The sequence below is a fragment of the Temnothorax americanus genome, unplaced genomic scaffold (assembly GCF_048541705.1).
Source record: "Temnothorax americanus isolate GAGA-0224 unplaced genomic scaffold, ASM4854170v1 Scaffold8, whole genome shotgun sequence".
Lineage (NCBI taxonomy): Eukaryota > Metazoa > Arthropoda > Insecta > Hymenoptera > Formicidae > Temnothorax > Temnothorax americanus.
The window spans coordinates 6,481,336-6,497,608 of record NW_027509802.1 but is presented as its reverse complement, the minus strand read 5'-3'; the positions used below and the strand labels follow the sequence as shown (position 1 = coordinate 6,497,608).

The 16,273-nt window shown below is 39.3% G+C and overlaps 1 protein-coding gene, 1 long non-coding RNA gene and 1 pseudogene across 11 annotated transcripts in view; 2 read left to right on the top strand and 1 right to left on the bottom strand.

Moving 5' to 3' along the window:
• Ttll5 (Tubulin tyrosine ligase-like 5) overlaps positions 1 to 16,273 on the bottom strand; it is a 184,687-nt gene that overhangs the window by 3,659 nt on the left and 164,755 nt on the right. For 6 of the 9 annotated variants that reach the window (XM_077423645.1, XM_077423643.1, XM_077423648.1 and 3 more), the window contains 7 exons: positions 14,084 to 14,283; positions 13,623 to 13,843; positions 13,025 to 13,220; positions 12,744 to 12,909; positions 12,027 to 12,167; positions 11,716 to 11,866; positions 10,230 to 10,396 (listed from right to left, as the gene is read on the bottom strand). In XM_077423645.1, the coding sequence (XP_077279771.1) occupies positions 10,230 to 10,396; positions 11,716 to 11,866; positions 12,027 to 12,167; positions 12,744 to 12,909; positions 13,025 to 13,220; positions 13,623 to 13,843; positions 14,084 to 14,283 (1,242 nt within the window). Of the gene's footprint in view, positions 1 to 2,483; positions 2,621 to 10,229; positions 10,397 to 11,715; positions 11,867 to 12,026; positions 12,168 to 12,743; positions 12,910 to 13,024; positions 13,221 to 13,622; positions 13,844 to 14,083; positions 14,284 to 16,273 lie in introns of those variants that run through there. The other 3 variants (XM_077423644.1, XM_077423646.1, XM_077423649.1) reach the window with 3 other exon arrangements.
• LOC143907127 (uncharacterized) overlaps positions 1 to 16,273 on the top strand; it is a 225,763-nt pseudogene that overhangs the window by 64,442 nt on the left and 145,048 nt on the right. The gene's annotated exons all lie outside the window — the stretch shown is intronic.
• Positions 7,446 to 8,264, top strand: LOC143907125 (uncharacterized). The gene is made up of 3 exons (XR_013259725.1): positions 7,446 to 7,599; positions 7,696 to 7,819; positions 7,933 to 8,264. It is a non-coding gene; the product is annotated as an uncharacterized LOC143907125 (long non-coding RNA).

Sequence of the window (16,273 nt, the reverse complement as noted above, 5' to 3'; positions counted from 1 at the left end):
TATTTGCGCACCACGTTCCGTGCCTGACTAGAATCGCCGTTTTAAATTGTTCACACTTTCATGAGTTTAATTATATTATTGAATAATTAAGACAACCCTGGTAAAAAAATTCTCATAATCTGAATAATAAATTGAGTGAATTAGGCCTACAGGGGACACCATATGAAAAAAAAACGCGCCACTAACTCTACCGCAAGGTGATGAGGAAACGAGTTTAAAAGAGTACACTACAGCCTCTAAGAAGTGAGATACGGCGAGATAAAGTCGCTGAAACCGTTTGTTACAAAAAGAGTATCCTACTTTTCCCGGTTCTAACGCCAAAACTATTGGTCGTAGGAAAAAAACCTATGCTTCCTTTTTTGTAAAAAATTTAATTCCCTATAATATTGTATTAAACTATTTTAGTCTAAGTCTAATGGAAACCAAGATATTCGCGAAAAACCGATTTTTCACCCCTTTTTTCCAAGATCGCGGCCGAAGCACACCCCGGCGTCGAAAACTTAGTATGTCATTACTGACAGCCAAAAAAAGCGATTAAAATTTTTTGCAGCTTTGTCCTAATTAGTCGATTTTTAAATGTACTTGCCGACTGGACTATAATGCTTTCCACGAAGGTCGATTTTAGGCTGCGGTCCACTTGACGCTACAAATGCTTTGGAGCGTTCTTCTTCTCCTTCTTTCTTCATTGAAAGAAAAGAAAAAAGGAATGCTTCGAAGCATTTGTAGCGTCAAGTGGACCGCAGCCTTATACTGACAATGAGAACAAAAATAATTTCAGAAATACAGATAATAAGACATCAACATTGTGACTGCTTCCTATAAAAATTCTACCAATTTGTTGTTACAAAATGAAACTTTCATAAATGGTGGATTACGGAAGCTTTTCAGCAAGCGACACAAGTCGACACAAGTATCGTTTTCTTTGTTACCAAAAAAAGAAAGATAGAACAATGCTTGTGTCGACTTGTATCGCTTGTTGGAAAGCTCCCTACATCAATTAGGAAATACCATACCGTTCTCAGAATTAAACTTAGACCTCTAACAAAAGTTATGCGCATTAAAGCTATTATCATGCAATGAAGGTACACATATGTCTAATACTTATAACCACAGTAGGAGCTTTCCAGCAAGCGATACAAGTCGACAGCATTGACAAGCATCGTTCTATCTTTCTTTTTTGACAATGAGTAACGAAGATAAAACGATACTTGTGTCGACTTGTGTCGCTTCCTGGAAAGCTCTTAGTATAACCGGTATGTTCACTCTCTGTCGGCACCTTTGATCTATTGGTTTCCGATTTTCCGCCATTATTTTGGTTGGATCATCGGCGTATCAACGGGCCCCGATTTTCAGGCTTTTATTCAGCTTGGAAAATCTGATCAAAATTATCCAAAATTTTCCTCAATATGCAAGCGTTTCTGCGCGTCACACTGATTTTCCGATATTTCACCTCAAATCTCAAACGTACGAAAATCACTTAGCGTTTGTGGCATTACACCGACTTTGCACTACCACACAATACGCATACAAAAATGTTCTGATTGGTCCCCGCCAAAATAATGTTGATGCGCAGCACAGATTACAAATCGGCGCAAACCACAAAAAAGGGTTGAGTGAACATATAGGGGGAACTAGGGGAATAGGACGCAGTGGGCAATAGTGCGCACCTCAAGTTTGAGACTGTGACGATAGTTGACGACACGTGAGTGGCAAAATTTCAAAGCTTACGTCAATTCTAGATAATATAGATACATTTTATCCCATGCAGCTCAAAGCTTCGTTTGAACAGAAGAAGCAAAAAAGAAAACGCGCCCGTTTCCTTACTATTTTGAAACGACAGGAGTTAAGCTCGTAAGTGGGCAATTTTTATTTGTCACTGTAATTGGTATAATATAGTGAAATACGATCCCTTGAGAACCATAATTTCATTTGCAGTTCGCGAGTAATTGACAAAATTGTCCCGGAATAACACATCGGGGAATAGTGCGCTTTTATTTATGTCGATTTTATATATAATAGTTTATTTATATTCGAATTTATATTTATGTCGAATTAATTGTGTGTTAAAACCATGAGTCAGTTCTACTAAAAAAAATTTTTTTAATGTCCTTCCATTTTTAAAGTTTTGCGTTTAATTTTCACTTATTTATCATCACTCACATTAACTATACTTAAAACTAATGATTTAAGCAGAAACGTTCGAAATTTATCCGCTGCAGACACAAATTTTGGTAATTTTGAAACTGCGCACTATTACCCGCTACTTTCATTTTTGCCCGATTTTGCATCATCCTAAATATCACTGAATAAATATTTAACAACAAAATTATTATAAAGTATGAGTTCACATGGTTGTAGGCAAACGTTTAAAGGTTCCATTTAATTCTATTTAGCTGCATTTAAGAGATAACACCACTCTAGAGTCCCAATAAAATAGAAAAATTTGTTGTGGTTAAAAAAGAAAGTAAATAACAAATCTATTTAAAAGACTTTATTGTACATGTCTTAAAGTGTATAAAACAATTTTTTAATTTTTAAATAGCGGAGCCTTGTAAACGTAAGAGTTTCCTTGCGGGAGCTGCTCCGGGGCTTGCAGAGTATAAATGCCGCAAATTTTGACCTGAAAATTTTGAATTTTTTAAATATTGTTTTTGTTGGAATGTGGGAGTTGACACAGTGTCTATTATTATAATTATGTTTATTCACTTAATATACGAAAATACAGCGAGATGTTTCTCTGAGAATCGGATATTGCACGAGCACGTGAACAGGTGAACCGAGCAGTTACGAGCTTAGCGAACGTGTGTTATAGAAACGGAGAGAAAAGAGAAGGAGAAAATATATGTATATAGTATACAGTAGATAAGGAAGATTCCGTTATATTAGACCGGCGATAAAGCGTTCGCATTGAAAACTAAATTTCAGTATCCTTAACACGCCTCCTCAATGTGCATGCTATGTCGACGGATTTTCTTCTATCATCTCAAGCCCCAAATCCCTGGCTCGTGACTGGCACGCGGTAGGGCTTTGGTGATGAGTACGTCAGCGACCATCTGATCGGTTGGTACATGATGCAAATTCACAACGCCGCCTTGAACAGCGTCCCGGGTGAAATGGTATCGTATGTCAATATGTTTCAGACGTGTATGCGATACCGGATCATTTGCCAAGTACTGAGCTCCGCGATTGTCGATACAGATCGTTAGCTCAGCTAATTCGTCCAACTTGATTTCCATAAGGAGGCTCCGAAAATGCAGTGCTTCCTTGACTGCCTCTGATAAGCTCACATACTCAGCCTCTGTGGAAGACAATGCAACAGAATGCTGCTTTTGTGATTTCCATGTTACTGTGGCCCCGCTCATAAGGAAAGCGTAACCGCTGTAAGATTTTTGGCCCACAAGGTTGCCTCCCCAGTCTGCATCAGAATATCCAAGAAAGGGTAGATCTGTTGGTGTGTACACCAAACCCGTCCAAACTGTACCCGCCAGGTAGCGTAGAACCCGCTTCGCCGCCATCCAGTGACTCTTTTCGGTTGCAGTCGTGAACTGGGCAAGTCTCGACACCGCATTGGCAATATCCGGACGCGTTGCAACGGCCAGATATAACAATTCGCCAATGAGGTCGCGATAAGGCCAGTCTTCTATATTCGTCGATTCCGCCGTTTGCATCTGTCTGACACTAAGCTCCGCTGGCGTGGCGACGGGGTTGCAGTTTTCCATTCCGAATCGACGAAGTATATCCAAAATATATCCGCTTTGGGTGAGCGTTATCGTATCCTCGTGTTGATTTATCTCGAGTTCCAAACAGAATTCTGCCAAGCCGAGGTCTTTGATGTTAAAATTTTCCTTTAAACCGCGCTTGATCTTCACTTTAAATCCCGTGATGCGATTAGAATATCATCTACATATATGAATAACAGGAGAATTTCAGCACCACAATGTGCCACGTACAGGCATGGATCTTCCTTCGTCGGGCTGAGCTTAAGGCTTTTCAGTTTTGCGCCAACGTTGAGTACCACTGGCGCCCTGATTGGCGTAGCCCGTAGAGCGCTTTATTTAGCTTACAAGCGTTTCCTCCAGCGCGCAGAGACTTAAGCATTTCGTTTGCTCTGAGTCCGATGGCCGAATCCTTTTCTTCGGTTGAAGCTATCTTCTCGAGCGCTTCCTCAAATCCCTCTGGGATCTCCATGATAACCTCCTCGTCTAATTAAGCGTTTAGGTACGCCATCACCACGTCGATTTGATGCACCTTGAGCCCATATTGCACGGCAATAGCCATCAGTAGTCGTATGGTCTCGAGGCGCGCTACCGGTGCAAAAAAGTTTGGTAGTAATCTACACCGTACTTTTGGTTGTATCCCTTGGCAACAATGCGCGCCTTGCGACGTTGAATAGAGCCGTTCGGCCCGTACTTGTTGGTCAAAACCAATCGACTACCGACAATGTGTTATCCTTTCTTGTTTGTAACGATCTCCAGCGTATCGTTTTTGAGGAGACTCTTGACTTCAGCCATGATAGCATAATCCCATTCGTCCTTCTCCTTCAAATCCATAGCCTCTGGGACGGAGACTTCAGCTGCTGCAGCGAAAACGTCATCCTCAAGTTCATCGTTAAGTATCCCGGTCGGGATCTCTAACTCGTTTGTCCCAGTACCATGGGAAGACTGGTACAGCTTCCTCGGTCGACCACGACTCCCGGTGCGAGGAATTCTCGGTCTGCTTCGTCCTCGGGGTGCATTTCTCACATCCCCAGGTTGCTGTCTAACTCCCATCATCGTGGGAGTAGCGGGGTTGGCAGTCGTAAACTCGACGTCCATAGTTGAAGTATCGTCATCGTCCGACCCCACGATACGCCCTTGATCCGGCCCCTGCAAGAAGTCAAATTCGTTTGAATCTTCGGAAGCTTCAAGTATTTTCTCCAGGAATTTAACGTCTCTGGCAACAACAATCTTCCTAGAATCGGGCAACCAAACTCGATAATCCTTTGACTCCTAAGGATAGCCTATAAAAATGCCTTTATTTGACCTTGCCTCAAATTTGTCCTTACTCGTGTCCTAGTTCAGGACGTAGACAGTAGATCTAAGTTTTCATGTGATTCAGTCTGGGTGGCTCTCCTGTCCATATTTCGCATGGCGTTGTGCCTTCCAAGGTGCTAGTTGGACAACGGTTACGTATGTAACACGCCGTTGCTACTGCTTCGGCCCAAAATGTAGGTGGCAGGCCAGACTGCAGCAAGAGACACCTCGCCATGTCGAGAAGAGTGCGGTTCATCCGTTCCGCGACTCCATTTTGCTGAGGTGTGCGCGGGACAGTTAACCTTCTCTCAATTCCGCAATCTGCAAGTAAGGCGTCGAAATCTTGGTTGCCGTATTCTCTACCGTTGTCGGATTGAAGACTCTTGATGCTTCTTTCCGTCTGCTTCTCCACATGAGCCTTGTACATCTTGAAAGCCTCGAGAACGCCGCTCTTCTGGCTCAAGAAATAAATCTCACACCATCTTGACGAATCATCCTCGAAGGTGGCGAAGAATCTCGCCCCATTCTTCGAGTTGATGCGTGTTGGGCCTACGACATCAGAGTAGACTATTTTCAGTAGCTCGGTGCACGGGGGAGTGCCTCTGGGAAAGGGTAAAATCGTCATCTACCCTCTGTGGCAAATCTCACACTCCAATACATCCTCTTGATTTCCAACGACGGCATCTGGCCCGACGACCTTTCCAACGACGTTGATTAAGTCCTTGACGTTCAGGTGGCCAAGCTCATGCCACTTCTTCAATTCCGAAAATCCTGTCTCCGGCGTAGCCATTGCACACTCTGCGTCCTCGCGTATGTAATATAAATCGCCTTTTCGATCCGCGGTAAGCTTGACTTGACCCTGACGGTCAGTAACCACGGCGGAATCATTCTTGAACACGACCTTGTGTCCTTTGTCCGTGATTTTCGCTACCGAGATCAAATTTGTCCTTAAATCGGGAACAAAAAGCGTATTATTAAATTCGATTAATCGTGGAGACGTGTTACCAGTTACGGACAATCTTACCGCACCGTATCCCTTTACATCGGTCGATGCTTGACTAGTTAATTTTAATTTCCCTTAAGTCGATGACCGGATCGAGTCAAAACTATTCTTATCGCAACATAAGTGGGACGTGCATCCGCTATCGAGTATCCATGGACGCGAAGAAGACGTTTCAGTGCCTCTCAGCGGATGATTGACCTCAGGTATCGCAACCAAACACTCTGCGTATGAGTCATCGACGGTATTCGCCACCTGTTTCGACATTTATCCACGTGATTTGTCAGTCTCCTTGTCGGGGCAATTCGGCGATTTATGTCCGGCTACGCCACATGTATAACAGCGTATCTTAGTTGAATCTTTGGCCTCCGACTCATTATTGTTTGCCTTGATCGCTTGCCTTCGTGGTTTTCGCTTCCCACCGTTTCCACCGCGATTCGTGACCAGAGCGCTGGTCACGAAGCCTTCAAAGCCTCAGGAGTAGGGAGGTCATCATGTGATTCGATCGCAACTCTGAAATTATCATAGCTAAATGGTAAACTGTATAATAGCATAATGGATAACAAATCTCCGTTTACTTCCACGCCCATCGCCGTAAGCTTGTCCACTGCGTCGAAAAAGCGTGTCATGTGCTCTCTCAAGTCGCCTCCTTCTTGCAGGCGTTGTAGCATCAACTGTTTCAGGAGCGTCGCCTTCCTCGCTGGTCCCTTCGACGCGTATATTGACTCGAGCTTGAGCCACACCTCGCGCGAAGTTATGCAGCCTTGTACCTGTTGGAGTTCAGAGGAATGAATAGATAATATTAAATCTGATTTGGCCTTTATGTCACTCTTTCTCCAGGCATTTTGGGTAGCAACACCCGCGGCAACTGCAGCAGCATCACCGACAACAGGAGCTGGTAGCACATTCTCGCCACTAACGTATTCCCACAAATCGTTTTTGGTTAATAACGCTTCGACTTGCATCTTCCACGTGTTGTAGTTCTCCTTCGTCAACACCTCGATGCGCACCGATCCAAACGTACTCGAGGTCATTGTTGCACTTTCAACAGTTTGCAAGCAACATTTCAAAGTTTTTAGTCTCTAGTTTTACTTAAAAAACGAAACTACGCGAACATAACCTCACTTGCTAATTTTCATTACGTAATTATTAAGTGTCCTGGGCCCATAACCTGTTGGAATGTGGGAGTTGACATATTATTATAATTATGTTTATTCACTTAATATACGAAAATATAGCGAGATGTTTCTCTGAGAATTGAATATTGCATGAGCACGTGAACAGATGAACCGAGCAGTTACGAGCTTAGTGAACGTGTTAGGGTGCATCCCGATGGAGAAGAAATAGCGGAACAGAACAGTAACGGAAAAGAGACATGGTGGGGGGTTAACCAATCAGAGTAGTTCCGTTTCAATTCCGTTCCGTTATTTAGTGAGTGGGTTCCCCATGGCACGGAGCTGTTACGGAACGGAAAAGAAACGGAAAAATTTCTAACCTATTCTGTCGAAAGTTCGCAAATAAGTGCAGTGGATCGATCGGTTTGCAACATTTTTATTTTTGCAAATAAAGAGCAATATGTCGTCATCGGTAGGTATTACATGTAAAAATAAAATATATATGTTAAAATCCTATGTTATTAATATGTTAATGCTAATTAATGTGATATATTTTATTAATTTCCAGAAATTCAAATGTGGATATTGTCGCTGGATTGTTTGGTTCGATGAAGACGGAAAACTTTCACATCCTTGCTTAGCAAATCATGCGAATTTAATAATGGATAAAGATCGAAATCTCTTTATAAATGGTACGTATATTTGTGTACAAGAGAGGCAATATATATATTCAATATAACTAATGGTTAGAGAATATGTAAATGATATATAAATTTGTTGTAAAACTAAATCTGTTATTATTTAGATTCTTTAGAAACACACGTCGAGAGTGAGAATAACAGCAATAACGCCGGAGAGACTGGAGACAGTGACGTAGGATTGTCATTGATGATGGGAATAAGATCATCATCTACGTTGAGGTTGTCACTTGTTGATGTGGAAGGAATTAATGCTGTTGCTCTTTGAACAGGACGCTTTGAACATATCCACATTTGAATTTCTGGAAATTAATGAAATATATCACATTCGGTTAATTAGCATAGGATTTTAACATATATATTTTATTTTCACATGTAATACCTACCGATGACGACATATTGCTCTTTATTTGCAAAAATAAAAATGTTGCAAACCGATCGATCCACTGCACTTATTTGCGAACTTTCGACAGAATAGGTTAGAAATTTTTCCGTTCCGTTCCGTAACAGCTCCGTGCCATGGGGAACCCACTCACTAAATAACGGAACGGAATTGAAACGGAACTACTCTGATTGGTTAACCCCCCACCATATCTCTTTTCCGTTACTGTTCCGTTCCGCTATTTCTTCTCCATCGGGATGCACCCTTATAGAATAGAAACGGAGAGAAAAAGGAACGAAAAAATATATAAGTATATAGTATATAAGGAAGATTCCGTTACATTAGACCGGCGATAAAGCGTTCGCATTGAAAACTAAATTTCAGTATCCTTAACAGTTTTTTATAAAAATAGCAAGCATTTGAAAAAAAAGTTAATTGAAACTTTCAAACAATTTTTTCTTCAAATGCTTGTCATTTCTATAAAAAACGATATTTTAAAAATCCCCTACGTACTTCTCTAGCTATATTATCATGCAAATTATGAAAAATTTTGGTTTTTTGTTCCAGGTCAAAATTTGCGGCACTTATACTGCAAGCCCCGGAGCAAATCCCGCAAAGAAACGCTTACGTTTACAAGACTCCACCGCCGCGCTATTTAAAAAAAAAAAATTGTTTCATACACTTTAAGACATGAACAATAAAGTCCTTTAAATAGATTTTTGATTTACTTCCTTTTTTAACCACAAAAAATTCTTCTATTTTTAGGCCTCTGGAGTAATGTTACCCCTTAAATTAATTGTTACTATAAAAGCCATTTTGTATTAACAGATTTATTTTAGGTGCGCACTCTATTACTCCACTTTCCTCTACTGGTTATATTGTGCTTAACTAGATCGCTAACTTTGGACTTTGGCTATGGAAAAACTGTGACGGCCAGCTCCCAGATAAAATGGCGGCGGTGCGTATTAATGCGTATGTGATACCCAGCGGGCATGTGTTGGCTCTAGTCTATCCTTGTCTATATCCTTTATAGCCCCTCTATATAATCAGAGTTTAGATAACTTGCTTCTGGCAAAATTCTACGAGAGAGAAGGATATAAGAGAAAAAAGAAAGCGATGTACATTCATAGATATTTGAATGGCCGATATGCTATCCGAGAAGAAAATATGTGAGCCATTAATAATACGAAGAAGGATCGGACAATGAGGTTGTGAGGTCAAAATGGAATGACGTTTTTGATGGCGGTTTATTTTGATTGTTGAATAAATATTAGAGCTTGGAAAAAGAACCGGATAACCAGGTATCCGGATACCCGTCCGCTTGCCTGTTACCGTTGTATGGATCTGGGCCGGTTCCGCAGGTACCCGCATAATTCGGATACCGGCAAATTAGGTACCTAACCTAACCTAACTCGAAGTATCTCTGAGTACCCGCGGAACCTGTTCAGATTTATATACAATGGGTAAGCGGGCGAGAGGATGAATCCCTGGATACTCGGGTATTCCAAGCTCCAGTTTTGACGTACACTTATGGCTAGGTCGGCTAGGATTTCTTGGTTAACTTTATATATTTTTCTCTCTTACACTTCCGGTTAGACCCCAAACAACGGGGCCAATCAGAGATCGTTATATAACGGTTTGTCTGAGGATCTCTATACATTCATATCGCTTTCTCTTTCTCTCTCCTATATCTCTTTCTCTTTCTGTTTCTCTTGCTTTTGCCAAGAAATGGCGAACCAATCAAAAGTTGCTACTGTATGGACAGACTCGATAATAGAGGGACTCTAATATCTTTGTCTGAACAGATATAAGTCGACACATAGAAAACGTTCGAAAATATCGCCATTTTTAATTTCGTTTAGACGAGGGTGTTTTCCCGTCGGCCTTTAGTTTAGGATCCCCTTAAAATATAGATGCTGTTCTGTACTTTAATGAAAAAGTAACGGTTTTCCTTTTGTGTAATTCCACAATGGATTGAGGAATGCGACTATGCTTTAAAAACTATTCAACATATATGTATACCTTGCGGCAGCTAGAAACTTTTGGAAAAGTTTATTAGAAACAGTACGAGGCCGATCTACGGTGTCTTCGTAAAGATCTGTTTCTCTGTTATACAGATGCAAAAAATCAGAAAGTTGCTTTGCGGTAATGGCAGCTCGATCCTTATCACTTAACTTACTGCATGATAACTACGAAAAAGAAAAAAAATTAATTCAAGTAAATAATCTAATTAATAGTTCTTTATTTCTAATATAAAATTGTTACATATTCCTAGATGTGGCATAAGACTTTGATAATAATAGAATCAATTTATGTACAAACTAATCCCTATAACAGCAATCATATCATACTTCATATAAAACCCGATTGTTTGTCTGTCTGTCCGTCCGTCTGTCCGCGAACTACTCATTCGTTAGTGGACCGAATTTTTACCAAAAGTATATGAAATAGGGGTAGAATTTCCCGGGGAGTGCCATGATGTGTATAGTTTTTTGTTACCAATTTTCTGGAGGCGAGAAATTACCCTATTTTATGTTGCGGTATTTTCCGAAATAAAAAGACATTTCAATAAAAAATCACTATAGATCGTTTCAGCACACTTCTAAAATTTAACGGATACTATCCTTTTCCCTCGACAATAAACAAACAGCCATAAAACGAAGCCTAAACATACGGAAAAACAAGCCATTTGACGACTCGAAAGGAGTGGAGAATGTTCCTTCCGCATATGTATTACTCTTGCAAATCTTACCATACGTTAAATTTCACGAGTTTCACGAGTACGTTAAACGTTATAGCACAAGTACAGAGCGAATAATAAAGAAATATAACGCAACGCAAAATAGGTTGTCAACATGTCACAAAGGACAGAATTCTCCATTGGAGAGAGTTCCTATTTCTGCCGCGACGGTTACGTCGCCACAGTCAACGCAGAGTTCTCGGCTCAGGGACCAGGAGCCTTAAAACCAAAAAAAGCCGAGCAACAAATTCTTATTGCAACAAATTAATAAATTCTATTTCTGAATTTAGTTGATGACACCTTTTTATATGCAATTTATTTTTGCACAATGTGTTTCAAACACTTAACGGTTTTAACAGTTCAGCGCTTATACTCGGCATGATTATGGTTTTTTTTATGCATTTCCCTCACTTAGCCTTCTGCAATTGCATATATAGTTCATTAACAGTATAAATAATAAAAGAAACAAATTGCCAGAACTGCACTTAAAGATTTTATTTTGATTAAAAATAAACGCGTTTGACCGCCCGCCCACGCTTCTCTCCCTGGGAGCGACTTCTGGCTGCAGTGCTACGTGCTTTTCAGATAGTAAGGAGAGTTTTCATATACAAATTTTGACTGCACCTTATCATTTTTCATTTTCGTAGCCAACTCTTAGACTACATCTTAACTAAAATTTAGACTTGTCACTGTTGAAGTACCTTAAATAATTTTTTTGGAAAATAATTTTGTTCAACGTATAGCAAAATATAAACAGCTTATACGTACCGTAAATAAAAATGGCGTTCTCAAACTGCAGGATGAATGTTGAAGAAATTTCATAACAAGATCACAACATCCCGGATCTGCATTAGGCTGTGATATTTTCCGTAATATGTAACCTAGATATAAACCAAAGGCTTTCCTCGCTTCACCAGAACTGGAATATAATTCGTATGATTCAATACTTTTAAAGGATTATACAAAGGAGTATACAAAAGAAGAAAAAGAAGAATAACAAAATAGATAAATTAATTTGGCGATATACATAATACTTGAATAATTGACATTAATTCCTCATATAAATTTTAATAACAAACCTAAGTTTATTGCCTTCCTGCATTGATTGTATGACTTGGTTTTTATACTTGTGCATATCTACATCTAAATTCTCTTTATTATTTCCTCTGTTCAAGCTCTGTTTGTGGCCCTTCACCAATGCTCTTTCATATCTTTCATATCTATAAAAAAATAATCAATCATTAACTTTTATGTGATCACAGTTATATAAATAAAGCTATAGCAATGCATCGTAATCTATTTGTATAGTATCGTATTCATGTTGTAATTGATAGAGTATCATTCAAGAAAGGTTGGTATTGAATTTGGCGATGATCGGTAAAGGGGTTTTTTTTTAATTTTAAATTTTTTAATAAATGTACGTGGTTGCTCTAACTTTCGTAAATATTGAGATATCGGGCTGAATTTTTTGTTTTCTTTTTCGTTGTTGTTGTACATGATAACTTTTTATAATAGGTTCTTATCTCGGTTCTTAGATAAGCTTGTCTATAAAGAATTTGAAAAAATATTCAATGTAATGTATTCACCTCCGATAACTTTGATATTATTCAGATATTAATCATGACCTCATATTATTAAAAGTCATGACATCAAAATCATCGGAGATAAATGTATTATACTGTTAAAAATTTACAATTTTGATTGCCTATACAAAGAGTAGTAAGTTTTGTAATGAGTAAAAATGTAGAAAACTTCAATTATAGTCACGCAAAATAAAAATTCATGATGCAGCATACCTAGACAATCTATCTAATGTCAATTCTGGAATAATGTAGCCGGTAACGCGATTGGCTGCAGGAAACAATTGTTCATGCAACATCAAATTATGATTGGTATTAATATGTTGTGGTAATCTCCTTGGACCAAGCGGATCCGATATCATTGGTGCACCTGTAATTGGATCTAAGACATATAGAACTGATAATAAGTAAACTATTAGAGATTGCAGCTGGTTTCGCAAAATGCCTCGATACTTTCCCGCACTGAATGTATTACCACGAGAGAAAATTATATTTACCCAAGTATTGCGAGTAGAGCACCCAAGATTTCGGACTTGGAAATATTCTAACAAATCCGCCTCTTCTCTCGAACTGCGCTTTTGCAGACGCTACTATTCGTTGTTGCTCTGAGCTTAAACCTGCTTTGCTTTTATTATTTCTATTAATATTTTTCTTGCTTTGAGGCAACGTTTCTACAGACTGCACTCTTCTGTACTAAAACAAGAAAACCACTTGCTCGCAATCTGCTAATTGTTCTTATAGTTAATGTTTTTAATAGCTTATACAAGACAAAGAAAATATCTCAAACTTTAATAATGAGAATTAATGAAATAATTATATTATTTATTTAATATAATACTTTTATTTTTTTGTTTCCAAATAAATATGTTTATCTTTTATCTATTTTGGGATCAAATAAAAATATTTTGTTCCCTCATTTCTGTTAGAAATAGAACATTATTAATTTTTTAATACATAGGTATCTACAATTCGAATATACAAATAAATATAATCTTAAGGTTAATAAAAAATTTAGTATTCAATGAATATATTCTATACAAATAAAAGATAAAAAATATGAATAATTTAAGAGACATATAAAGTGAGATAGCTTACACTAGTCATCTTTTTATTGTAATTTACAGCACGGTTTAAATTTTGAGAGCGCAAGATTGGATCGACAGCAGCTATGCCGATGAGAGTAAATAAATCCGCTATTAAAGCTGACTTGAGTCTAACATCTAGGGGTGAATCGCATCCCAATGAGGGAGTTAAATTTACTTCCAGCAGCCATGGCTTCAGCGTATCATCGATCAGTATATCAAAGCCAAATAATTCTGTAATAAAACGCATACGCGTGATATAAAGTATTATAAATTTCTATTTCTCCTAATATTAAATTTATAATATCAAACACTTATTGACAATACAATCGTTTTTTTCCGTTAATATTACTTATTAAGAATAATTTTATTGTAATCGTATTTGTGCATATGAGTCACACATTTCATATTATATTATATTTATATAGGTACTGCGTTAAAACATCGAAGACGCTATTCAAAATAAATTATTACCAAAACACGTCTCGGGATGTTTCACGAATTGTTTTAAACCGCTGACAATTCCAGATGCAGTGGCGAGAATTGACTTTATAATAATATCTTCTATTCGCTGCATAAGCGATTCCGTATCTTGACCCATCGAGCGTAAGTGCCTGAGTAATGCTGACAATGTCCATTTGTGTCCTACATTCTCGGCATCAGGATCTTCACTCCTATGTATATTAGAAATTTTTATAAATAGTTTCTTTAGAACAATTTTTTTATTCGATTATACGCATACACTTTTTAATTTGCCTAAATTTCTCGCTTATCTTATTTTCCTCACCTCCCTCCTTTATTATTTCGTTTGCTTTACCATTCTTTTTTTCCATTTATGTGCACCGTTATCTAATTAATATTGCATAAATTACAATACTTTCTTGACGCAAAATAGCGAGCTTTTATTGCTAATATGTGCATTATAACAAAACTAATTCACAATTAAATAAAGAGAAGTGCCATTTTCGGTTGAGCTGGATCTTTTTAACTATTGTAAATATAATTATGAATTCACTATTCTATTATGAATATAATTCTGAATGTAATTATGAATTTACTATTCCAATGAGACTGTATTTCAAGACCAACAAATAATCGATGCGCAGTTTGCTGAGTGATAAAAAATATATAAATTTACACACAAAAGGCTACAAAGATCGCCCAAGAATAGCAGAAATAATTATTTGAAAATTTTTGACAGGACAAAAACAAACAAAAATGCAGTAGAAAATTTGTATAAGCAAGCTTTATTGCAAAGCTTTCTCAAAACTTTAACACATTTAAGGCGGTATTCATAGTCGGATCTTATTTCGAGACCGTCTTAAGTAATGTCTTAAGATGCTAATACGGTCATTTCATTGGCTGAACGGAGTCTTAAGACTGCTTTTGACAGTACTTAAGACGATATTAAATATAAGATCTGACTATGAATACCGGGCTTAATTATTTAAGTTATTGCGGGTTTTATTTGTTATACGGGCACTTCCAATTGGAGTCAGCTTCAATGGCTTTGATCTTGACATATGTTATTGTTGAGGTCATGATTTTAGTTTTATTTCGTATAAGTACATTAGAGTCCTAGATGGTGACCGACCTTAATTCTTCTGAACAAAATCCTCCGGACAAAATCCCCTTCTACACAAATTCCCCTCCCCTCCATGGACACATTCTCCCCAGATAAACTCACCCCGGACGAAATCCTCCTGTATACAAATTCCTCCAGTTAAAAGTTGAAAACCTGAATTGTATAATGCTGTCCAGAGAACCACCCACGCGAAGCAAGGTCCATCCCACCCCATCCCTGTGTTGTGAGGCGGAAGTCGCCGTGTCGTTATTTCGACACCTAGCTGCCAGCGCTTCTTCCGAATATTGCCAAATCCACCTGAGCTGGCATTCCGGGTGTTGCAAGTGGCATCCCGGTCACTCACCCGGAAGCAAAAGCGCTGACAGCTAAGTCGCGGAAGTAACACGCGTAGAGATAAAAAGCCCGCCCTTCCGAGAAGCGGCGGACAGTCTAGAACGTAAGGCTAATCGCGCACGACCAACGACAACTATCCTATTGAGAGCGCCCGCGAGTCAGGGCAACGAAATCAACGAAACAAGTGTATCAAGTTTAAAAGGTCTTTTATTAAAATATCGTCAAGTAGAAAACTCTGGCAACATTATTCCTCCTTCCTCCCGGCGGATCCAAAAGAACTCCGTGCCGATCCCTCGAATCAGAGGTACGGCACAACAATTGGTGGCAGCGGTGGGATCTGCCAACCGGACGGGAGGACGTCCTGCCAGATTGCGCCTGCGAAGGGAACGGATCGTTAGACGGCGGTAAAATATCCCGGAGAGGAAAAGCCAGCCGGATCCCGAGTGCGTGAAACGACGGCAGTAACTCCGCGTACTATCAGCGACACCGGAGAGGCCCCGACCTACCGCACGGACTCGCCAGCCCGACGCAGCGACGCAGGGACGCAGCGAGCCAGCGAAGCAGCGCAGCAAGGACGCAGCAAAGCAGACAACGCAGAAGCAGTGAAGCGGCCCTGTCAGACTCGACGCGGCAGAAAGCGGTCACGATGCACTACGCGGCGGTACTGTAAGTCAACACGCCATTGTAAGCCGATACCGGCACGCGCCGCGACGCAACCGTTATATCTCTGCGTGCGTACCCCGCGA